At 53.7% G+C, this 10,911-nt stretch overlaps 1 protein-coding gene across 3 annotated transcripts in view; it reads right to left on the bottom strand.

Moving 5' to 3' along the window:
- Positions 1 to 2,142: 2,142 nt before the first annotated feature.
- The window catches only part of SAP30BP (SAP30 binding protein), a 36,182-nt gene continuing 27,413 nt past the window's right edge, over positions 2,143 to 10,911 (bottom strand). For all 3 annotated transcript variants that reach the window (XM_077854240.1, XM_077854239.1, XM_077854242.1), the window contains 7 exons: positions 10,561 to 10,649; positions 7,948 to 8,039; positions 7,155 to 7,215; positions 6,628 to 6,679; positions 5,684 to 5,742; positions 4,167 to 4,251; positions 2,143 to 3,890 (listed from right to left, as the gene is read on the bottom strand). In XM_077854240.1, coding sequence (XP_077710366.1) covers positions 3,709 to 3,890; positions 4,167 to 4,251; positions 5,684 to 5,742; positions 6,628 to 6,679; positions 7,155 to 7,215; positions 7,948 to 8,039; positions 10,561 to 10,649 — 620 coding nt within the window. In that variant the 3' untranslated portion in view covers positions 2,143 to 3,708. The remainder of the gene's footprint in view (positions 3,891 to 4,166; positions 4,252 to 5,683; positions 5,743 to 6,627; positions 6,680 to 7,154; positions 7,216 to 7,947; positions 8,040 to 10,560; positions 10,650 to 10,911) is intronic.

The raw sequence follows: 10,911 nt of genomic DNA, 5'->3' as shown, positions 1-10,911 counted from the left end.
GGACACCTGGTTGGTTCAGTAGTTAAGCATCTGCCTTCAGCCCAGGGTGTGATCCTGGGGTCCCAGATTGAGTCTCACATCAGGCTCCCTGCATGGAGCCTACTTCTGTCTCTGCCTATGTCCTTGCCTCTCTCTGTGTGTCTCTCGTGAATAAATAAAATATATATTTTTAAGATTTTATTTACTCATGAGAGACACAGAGAGGCAGAGACACAGGCAGAGGGAGAAGCAGGCTCCATGCAGGGAGCCCGACATGGGACTTGATACCAGGTCTCCAGGATCAGGCCCTGGGCTGAAGGCGGCGCTAAACCGCTGAGCCACCCAGGCTGCCCAATAAATAAAATCTTAAAAAAAAAAAAGAGAGAGAGAGCAAGCAGGGGAGGAGCTGAGGGAGAGGGAGAAGCAGACTCCCCACTAAGCAGGGAGCCTGATGCAGGACTCAATCCCAGGACCCTGAGATCATGATCTGAGCTGAAGGCAGAGGTTTAACTGACTGAGCCACCCAGGCTCCCTCTAATTTTTTAAAAGAGATTTTATTATTTATTTTTAAAGATTTTATTTATTTATTCATGAGAGACACACACAGAGAAGGCAGAGACACAGGCAGAGGGAGAAGCAGGCTCCATGCAGGGAGCCCTACGTGGGACTTGATCCTGGGTCTCCAGGATCAGGCCCTGAGCCAAAGGCAGATGCTCAACTGCTGAGCCACCCAGCTTCCCAAGAGATTTTATTTTATTTTATTTTGAGATTTTAAACATATACAAAATTAGAGGGGATAATAAACGTCTCTGTGCCCATCACTGAACATCAATAATTGCCAATGTGCAGACAACCTACAACAGGAGGCTGTGAGGGCAGGTCACTGGAAGTCCAATCACCTGGGCACTTGGGGCACAGCATGGTTGACTGCTTTGCCTCCATTCACAAAGGGAACCAGTAGACATGCGTGGTCTCAGCCTGGCAACCCGTGTGCAGAGGTTACAAGGCCCGGAGAAGGGGGCAGTTAACACCCAGGGGAGTCCGGGAGGAAAGTCTGAGCTGCATCTGGAAGAACCACATGTACATAGGTGGGGATGGGGACAGGGACAGTGGAGAAAAGGAGCTGGAGGCGGAGGCTGAGTGGCAAGACCATTTGCAGCCTTGCAATGCCACACTGAAGAGGACCATGTGAGCTGGTGAAGGGTTGTAGAGTGAGGCCAGATGGAGCTTGGATGGGAGTGGGGAGGCTGAGATGACATAGAAGAGGTGGAAGCAGCCTGCCACATGGGGGATGAAGGCCAGAGCTAAGCAGGAATGATGGTGATGGGGAAGGGGTTTCCCAAGGGGCCCATCTGATGTGGGGACAGCACAGGATCCCAGGTATGGAGCCATTGGCCTGGGATGGATCCTGAGGTCATTACCCATGGTTAGAACTATAGGAAGAGGGTAGGGATGCCTGAGTGGGTGGGATAGAGTTCATTTTGTCTAGATGGGAGTTGAGGAGTTGAAAGCAGGGGCCAACCAGGCAGAAATCACTTGGGTCCCTAGTGCCTGCAACATCCAGTGTCCACAGAGACTCCATGCCAGCCTTAGTGGGACTAAGGTGTGGGCAGGCACTAAACTAATTTTGCAGGAGAATGAAGTCAAATTCAGAGGCATTAGAGGCCTTGACCCAACTCACAAGGCTTCTAAGAGGAATAGCACGGCCCCCTTGGGGCTGCCCAATTCACTGGCTGAGTGGTCATGACTGCCCAGGCGCAGGGCAGGGGCTGCCCAGAGGACAGCAAAGGGCCATGACCCTGGCCAGTCTTAGTGGCTGTGCAGTCTGCTTCTCTCCTTGGTCTAAATCAAGAAGGAACCGGATGGGTCAAACATTTGTACTTATTTTTTAAAAAAGATTTTATTTCTTCAAGAGAGAGAGAGAGAGAGAGAGAAAGAGAGAGAGAGCACTGGAGCACAGGTCAGCAGGGGGAGGAGGCAGAGAGAGAAGCAGACGCCCCGCTGAGCAGGGAGCCTGATGCAGGACTCAATCCCAGGACCCTGGGGGTCGTGACCTGAGCCAAAGGCAGACGCTTCCCCGAGTGAAACCCCCAGGGGCCCCAAGCACTTGAACGTTACAGTTTATACAGCTCTTGCACAAATCATCTCACAGACTTCTCACAATTGCCCTAATTATAATTAGAAAGCTTTATTACAGGAATTGACAGAGAAGACTCACAGAGATAAGGGCCCAAGACACACAACTTGAAAACACAACTTGTTTAAACCAGGATCCAGAGCAGAGCAGAGGGGCAGAGTCCACGTCTCCTGCCATGCCCACTGTGCTGCACCGCCTCCCACACAACCCCGGTGCCCCTGCACCACGGAGGGGCCTCCGCTGGAGGCTGCAGGGTAGGAAACCTTCAGAGACCCTCTTGGGACTGAAGGGGCAGCAGCTCCTCTCCAGGGTTGCAAAGTCCCATCAAAGGAGGGGAGGATGACACTGACCTCTCTTAGCGCCCAAGTGTGTGGAGGGGGGCAAGGATGGGGACAAGTGTGAGTCAATTTTTATTTTGGGGATGGTGGGGCAGGATCATGGTACTCCTCTGGTTATGCGACAGTTACCAGGTGCAATTTTAGGAGCACTTTTCTAACCCTCTGCCCATGCCACAGAAGCAACACGGCTCTTCACAGCCCGGCTTCCCTCTCTGACACATAGCCCTTCCGCTGGGCTGGACAGCTGCCAAGGGCCAAGAAAAGCGAGAGAATTCCCTCCAGACTTCTGGGCTGACAGCGGCTGGGAAATCTGTTTTGGCCTCAAGAGGAGCCCGGCGGCCACTGGCGCTGCCCAGGCGCTGCTGTGGGGCAGAGATAACAGGCACAGGAAAGGTGGGGTGGCAGGATCCTCCCAAGAGCCTGGCTTTCACGTAAACAATGAGCCGCCGCCGCCAGGGCAGGAGGTGATTCATGTCCCACACGGCGTGGAGCCCGCTGGCTGTGCTCGGTGGGCACTGAGGGACCGGGGCAGCCTTGGCCAGGCGCGGATGCCTCTCGGGCTCCCTGTGCAGCCTGGGGATCAAATCCAGGCCTTCTGGTAACGGGCCGGACTTCAAAAGCCTGGGTGTGTCTAAAGAGTCTGGGAGGGCTCAATCTCCCCCAAGGGAGCAGAGACCTCGGCTCTTGTCTGAGAACTGGCTGGCTTTCAGGATCAGGGCAGCGGCCAGCGGGACCATGGGGCCTCCCCCACTCTCTGGACGCCCACCTGCCCGTGCCAAGAGGCACATGCCGGGAATGACCACAGCCACTTCCTGGGCTGCCCCCACTGACTAGTGCCACAGGCTTCGGCCACTCCACTACCAACCCTGAGGTAGTAAACCCGACAAGAGGAGATAGAGAGGGCACTTGGAACTTCCGCATCTGCCTGAAAACAGACCACAGAAGAGGCCAGTGCAGCCAAGATGCCGACAGAAGAATACGGCACTTTTAATAGGGCACCGGACCTCAAGTGGTGTGTGGACACCGTCCACAGCACCCGACTCCTCTGTAGCTATGTCCTTTTCCTGGCTGGAACGCCACAAAGAGGCTCCTCTTGGGGTGGCATCTGGGGAGCAGATCCCAGTCCTGAAATAAACAAGGCGGCACCTCTGTGCCAATGTCGGTCTCCGGGCTGCACAGTCTCCCCAAGTCCTGAAGTGGCTCCTCCCCTCGATGGAAAGAAATGTCCAAGCCACCCCAAGCTGGTCCCTCAGGTCACTGCTTGGCCTTTTTCACGATGGTGCCCACGGCAGAGATCACAGTGGTCTTGGAGCCACTGGCACTGGTGGTCACCGTGACGACAGCTGGCAGGGTGGCTGTGGTGGTGAGGATGGTTGGCTGCGCTATCGTCGTCACCGGAATGGCGGAGTCCCACTTGCTCTTTCTCTTCTGGGCATCTGGAGTGAAGCAAGGGATGAGTGTCAGGACAATAAACTGACAAGCAACATTCTCTTTTCTAGGTCAGGGTTTAGGGGCCCCTACAGAAGGGGTAGCCAGTGAAGTGGGGACCCCACCCCAAGTTCCCATGATGCCTTGCAAACTCTGGGGTCAGAAAAGAACACAGCAAGGTGGAGCCTACGCCCAGATCTCCATGGGCTCTGCTCCCCCAAACAAGGCAGGGAAATCCCGGCTCCATCTGTGGTGTGGCTAGAAGCAGACCAGCCTCCCTCTACCTGCAACTGCTGTGCTGGCTGTGGTGGTGGTGGTGGCTGTGGCGTTGGTTGTGGTACCTTTCTTGGTGCCTGTCACAAACTCGATCTGGAGAGAGAGAAAGGGAAGAGATAAGGGCTGTGCCAAGCAGTTTATCCGCATCCTCGGCCAGTGGGGCTGAGTTTGTGCTGTACAGAGGAGGCAGTGAGAAGCAGCCCTGTTGTGCTAAGAGAGGGAGAGGAGTCCAAGAGGTGCTTGGAGGAGACTTTTATTACATTTTTTTGTGTTCCGGAGAGGGGGGGGGGGCAGAGGGAGAGAGAACTCAAGCAGGCTCCACACCCAGTGCAGAGCCCAAGGTGGGGCTCAATCTCATGACCCTGAAATCAGAACCTGAGCCAAAATCAAGAGTTGGATGCTTAACCCATGGGACCACCCAGGGGCCCCTTTGATTTTTTTATTATTTTTTTTGGGGGGAGGGGCAGAGGAAGAGGGAGAGAGAATTGAATTTTACTACTTTGAGGACAGCCTTCTAGACATTGGACTGCTCCCAGCATCACCACATTTCTGCACGTGCAGGGCAAACCAGCTTGCTGCCCTGCCTCACATTTTGGGTGGAGGTGTACCCACCCGTGTGGCAGAAGCACAGCTCTGGTTCCCAGGTGCTGCAGACATGTCCCACACTAAGCCTGGGGTTTGGAATGGGGAGGGAAAGAGACAGAAGGGACACTCCATCAAGCACTAAGAACGAGAAAACCTGATCACCCCAGCACCAGCTCCTGGTGGGTGGCCGCCCCTCTGCTGGGGGTTGGAGGCATCCTGAAGGCTAAGCTGCTGCAGGAGGGTCAGAGCAAAGCCAAGGTGGGCAGAGCTGGTGCCAAGGCCCCTTTCTCTCAGAGACTGGTCGTAAAGGGCATAGCGCCCTGAGGATGTTTAGTCTCATCGCCAAATTTCTGTTCTCCAAAGATCTAAACCACACTGCTGGGCAGCCCAAGTGCCTCAGCGGTTTAGTGCCACCTTCAGCCCAGGGCATGATCCTGGAGACCCAGGACTGAGTCCTACATCAGGCTCCCTGCATGGAGCCTGCTTCTCCCTCTGCCTGTGCCTGTGCTTCTCTCTCTCTCTCTCTGTGTCTCTCATGATTAAATAAAATCTTAAAAAAAATAAAATGCAGAGCTTTTTAAAAAAAAGTAAATCACGCTGCTTGAGAAGAAGTGCTATTCAGAGCCCTAAAATAAGGGGTCAGCTGGCCACCAGGCATGGGACCTACAAGGAAGCATGGAGGCAGACTGTGCAGATCAGATCTCAGGAGGAAGACCCACTACTCTATCAGGCCAGGGAGGACACTGATGACCATGCCCAGAGCCAGCAGGGTTCCGCAGCTGTAGCAGGCAGCAGAGGGAGGGGGGAGTGCAGCAAACCACAAGACCCCAGGAAACCAAATGGAAGCAACTGAGAGGCACCTTCAAGCTGAAAGTGGGGGGGCGAGGAACGACACTCCACATACCTGCCCCTCCCCCTAGGACATCAGTCCATCACTTACTTTGGTTCGTTCCTTTTTGGCCTTTTCCAATTTGTCCATTTCAATCTTCTGGGCTTTAGCTAACAAAAACAGGAGAAGATGTTAACAAAAGCAGTCCCGGAACAGCTCCCACGTGAAAGGCCACCTGAAGCTGAGGGACCCCACACCAGCACTTGCTGCCTCCCCTGGGCTTTTGCTCAGTGTGTGCGCTAGCCTCTGGGCCACTGGGCTCACTGTCCTTTTGTGATGGACAAACGGAAGTGCCCGCCCCTGGCCAGCAGAGCACAGGCCTCACACAGAAAGGTCCAGGCGCTGGGGCCTTGTCTTGGAGGGGCCAGTTGCTCCCGAGCACTGGCTGTCACCATGTGGGGATGCAGGCCCTGTGTGGATGACCTGCCCAGTGACCAAGAGAAGCCGAGATTACAGATTTGAGGTAAAACGTTGGCAATTGATTCAAGTTAGAGCAAGATAAAATGTGTGTGGGCCAAACAAAACACACCTACAGGCCAGATCTGGTCTGTGGGCTGCTGGGTTAAGGTCTGCCATCGGAGAGCTTGGACTCCTTGAAATTCCTCCCAGTTCTCCCTACGAGGACCTCTGAGGAAATGCTTTCTCGCTGGCTTCAGAATATGCAGTCCCCTTGCCTGGGACACTCTTTGCATCTGCCTGGCTGGCCTCTGGGCGCCTTCGAACCTCAGCTCAAACGTGACTTTCTCAGCAAGACTGTCCCCCTCCTTCCGCAGGTTAGCTGGCCCAGCCTGCACCCCCCACCGCAACACCCCTCATTACTAGGACTATTCCTTCTCTGCCTTCTGTGCCAGGTCATAAGCCTCCTAAGTCGCAGTGGGTCTATTTCATTCAAGACCGTATACCCACTCCCTTGGAAATGCCCTGACACAGAGGAGACCCTGATATACCTGTTGGCTGACAGCAGACAGGAGGAGAGACAGATAAGGGCCACCTACCTAAGGCCTCATAGTAGGAGTCCTCAGACCAACCGTGGGGGTCAAACATATCCTGGAAAAGTAAGAGTTAATGTTGTAGCCAGCCAGGGTCGTTGAATGACAAATGGCTTAGAAACCCACATCCCTTCTCCCCAAGTCTTCTCATGGATTTTCCTGGCCTGGAGGCTCTTGCCTTAAGGGCATGAGGGCTCAGCTGTTATCCCTGGTCTCTAGCGAAGGGGGTGGCCGATTTGCTCTTGGGAGTCACAGAGGAAGTGATACCTCTCTGTGGGCTGTGCTTTAGGAGCACAGTGATGCACACTCATGTCCTAACCAATCAGGGGCCTGGGGCCAGGTCTGTCGCTGCGATCTCTCTCCTGGACTATTTCAGAGCATTAGGGACTCAAATGAGAGAGCTGGGGGCTGTGCTCTTCAGCCAGTGCTACTGTTACATGGGCCTTTCAGTGGCTCCAGGCTGAATCCAGCAGAATGAACACAGGGCCCTGGGCATCCTCCCTCAGCCCTCAGCCTCTGCATGCAGGACATACCTTTGGATAGTTGGTGCCCAGCTCATCAATTGCACAGAACTGGATCAGCTTCTCGTAGATGCTGAAAGAACAATACCAGAAGGCACTGTGCAGGCTCTAGTACCATGCCTTGTGTGGCAGCAGACTGAGAGAGATCAGAACCGTCTAGTTCTTAGGCTCAGAAGAACCATTTAAACCCAGCTAAACTGTTGCAAGTAAGCTTCCTAATAAAAGGAGAAATGTCCACAGGCATTAAGTCATTCCAAGTCCTTGCCACTTCCAGCAAGATGGATCGTTAGCCAGGAGCCAGGACTGGTATGGTGTTTTTTGGTCTTATCCAGACATCTGACATATGACCCACATCTGGCTGCGTGGCTGGGTCAGGGCCCTGATGCCACCAGACCAAACTGTTTACAGGTGTGGCACTTGCTCAGACCCTGGAGGGAGTAAGACCCAGACACAGCACTGTTCCTAAAACTTGTCACCTGCACGCAGAATCAGTGACAGTTTGGCGGGGAAAGAGGAACCCTCAGGGACTGCCTAGTCCAATTCCCTCACTCTAGAGATGAGATGGAGGCCTTGGGAGGGGCAGAGTGAGGAGGAGACCCCAGCCAGGCCTCTTCCATCCTAGCTCTGGCCTCACGGCCTCCACTCTTCATCCCGGTTTCTGTGTCACTGTAGTTGGGGTGATGGCCCCTTTGGGCACAGGTTACATTGTAGCTGGGCCTCTCCCTGCCACCTCCATGGGGGGTATTCTAGTCCCTAGTCCAATACTGGTGACTCAACTGACCCTGCAGACTCATGGGAAACTCACCTGGGGTTCCGAAATTCTTTCTTTCTTTGAATAATATAGTTCATATCCATTCCTTCCTTTATCTTCCGTTCATAAAGCTTCTGGATCTTGTCCTGCGGAAGAGAAACAGAAGGGCACCTATGACACCACCCTACTCACTGGCAATCCCAGTCTGTGGGCACATATGCTGGGTGGATGCCTGGGCACAGGAGACCCACAGAGCCACGTGAAGCCCTACTCCAGCCATGCTGTCTTTCTCCACCCAGCCTCTGACCAGCGCCAAGCACAAATAAGATAAATGGAGACCAATTTGTTTTTTGTTTTGCTTTCTCCTGACTCCCTCTGGATGGCTGGCAGCGGGGGCAGTAAAACGTCAAGGCAGAGAAACCATGGGGAAGACCATGGATGAAACTCCCCCTCAATTGGCTCCTGAATCATCCAAAGAGGATTTAGGCAAAGCTTTGAGGGGGAATGGAAGGGCTCAATACTGGTTTAAGTTTAACATGGGGTTAGGTCCTCAGTGGGAGACCTGGGAAGGGTAGGTCTTTTCAGAGAAAGGAAGGAGTAGAATTTTTTGGATTTGGCCTCACAAACTTCCTACAGGGTCCTTTGTAGGGAGGCTCATAGATGGCCAATCCCCATGACTTTATTAAGAGGCACTGTGGGGGGTCAAGAGCCCATCTCATTAAACCTCCCCCCACCCCAACCGCAGATCCCTGCTCTGGCTTTTTTTTCTTTTAAAGACTTCAGGCTCCATGCCAGGAGCCAGATGCAGGACTTGATACTGGGACTTGATTGCGCCCTGGGTCAAAGGCAGGCGCCAAACCGCTGAGCCACCCAGGGATCCCCTGGTTTGGCTTTTGATGGGCAAGAGGAGAATCACCTGGCAGGAGCCCGGCCAGTCCCACAGGTTTCTCAAGGCCCACAGAGATGAAATGGGCAGAAGATGGCATCCATACCACCCAGCACAGAAAGAGGCTGCAGAAACCTGAGTCTCGGGGCAGAGCCGCTTCTGAGGAGGAGCAGTCTTACCCAGCAAGGCTGGGGCTGGCCCAGGGCAAGGTTCTCTCTGCAGCCTCCCCCACTAGTGGCGGCTAAATGCACAAACTCTCCAGAAGGAAAACACTTGGGTCACTCTTCACCTGCAAGAGGAGGTGGGCAGGGCTGGAAATCCCTTTGAGGAACATCAGGAGAGGTGATCCACTCCCTTTGTCAGAAGGCCGAATCTTTCTGCAGAGACTGGCCAGAGGAAGCACTGAAGTGCAGAGAGAGGTCTATAATACATTTGCCAGGGGAGAGGCGACCAAGAGTGGCAACCTTCAACGTTCTCTCTTCAAGGGCAAAGCAAGGAAGCCTCACACAGAAGGCTTGGTGAAACGAGGCCGACCTGTATCTTACAGATTACTTTGCTGGGTTCCCTGGGCCATCAGATGGGTTTTCCCATTTCAGGTCAACTAAAGTGTTCACTTAATGTCATGGTTTCTACCATTAGGAGGATCTAAAAATGAGAAAGACACTGAACTGAAAGGCTGAGAAAGCTGGGTATCTCTGGCAGATTGCTGGACTCCTTACAGGCTGTGGCTTGTTGCCTGGCAGGGAGGTGAGGTGCTACGCTGCCGGGTGGACAGCTCTGCCAAGGGAGGAGACTTTTGGGAAAGGAAGAGGACCTGCACTGTGCCCCCAGTCCTGCCCAGCCAGATGCATTCCGCTGCCCCAGGTTCCCTTAGTCATCCATCCATTAGGATGATTCCCTGGGGCTGTGGTGTGGCCAGAGGTGCCAGCAGAACCTATGGGATCAAAGGCAGAGTTGGTGGACCGGGTAGTGGGCAACCTTGGGTGTCAGCCCCAGTGTCTGTCACAAGGTTCTACCCACAGGGGAACCTGCAGAAGGCTAAGGAGAAACAATCAGAGCTGCTGAAAAGGAGCCAGGAGGCCTGGATGGCTCAGTGGTTGAGCATCTGCCTCTGGTTCACGTCATGATCCAGGGGTCCTGGGATGGAGCTCTGTATCGGGCTCCCCAGAGGGAGTCTGCTTCTCCCTCTGCCTATGTCTCTGCCTCTCTCGAATGAATAAACAAATAAAAAAAAAAAAAAAAGGAGTTGCAAGCCCCAGCTGCCCCCTGAGGCCCTGCTCCCAAGGGAGTAACTGCATTAAATGCTCCAAATCCTTGGGATTTCAAAACCTCCGGCTAAGTCTATGCAGTTTTGTCAGGAGAGGAGGACAGGAATCTCAGGTGCATTAACACTTGTGTATTTACACTTCTATAATCTCTTTTCCATTCTAATGGTCCCTCTGTTTCTTAGAGGAGTTCCCCACTGGCTCACTGCAGAAAATCATGGTATTTTCTCTGCCTAGGCTCAGGACCCCACTGAGGATGAGCTTGGGGTCCTGTTAGAACAGCACACCAGGTAATGTGGCAGAGGCTGGCAGTGGGCTCAGAGCTACCTCCTGACAGGTAAGGCAGAGGCTGGCAGTGGGCTCAGAGCAACCTCCTGACAGGTAAGCCGGACATGTGAGCTCCTGCCCACCGGCCTGTTTCTTTGACAGAAGGCTTAAAGTCACACCAAACGGGACACCTGACCAGGCCTTCTCCCCCACACAGGATGGGCTGTGGCGGCCAAGCTCTACACTTACTTGTAAGTGGTTCGAACACCTGCCAGGGGGTTCGGGCGGGATCTTGATTTCATCAGGTGACATGTTCCGGACTCTTTCAGAAAAGGAGGCTGTGAGAGAACAGAAGAACTCTGTTGATGTATGTTGGGTGGCAGGGGCTAAACATGGATAGTTTAAAAAAGGCACATCAGATCTTTTCAGGGAGAAGGAAAGGCTATGAAACAGTAAAATGGTGCTCAGAGTGGCTTCTCTGTCATCGGAGTTGAGGTCAAATGACCAGAAGGAGCCAGCGTGTGCCAAGTAGGTGGAAGAGTTGTTCAGGTAGAGGGGACAAGTGTCAAGAATGTGGTTTCCTGCATCCCAGCAGCAAAC

The sequence above is a fragment of the Canis aureus genome, chromosome 16 (genome assembly GCF_053574225.1).
Source record: "Canis aureus isolate CA01 chromosome 16, VMU_Caureus_v.1.0, whole genome shotgun sequence".
NCBI lineage: Eukaryota > Metazoa > Chordata > Mammalia > Carnivora > Canidae > Canis > Canis aureus.
The sequence above is the reverse complement of the archived record's forward strand: the minus strand, read 5'-3'. Positions and strand labels throughout refer to the sequence as shown.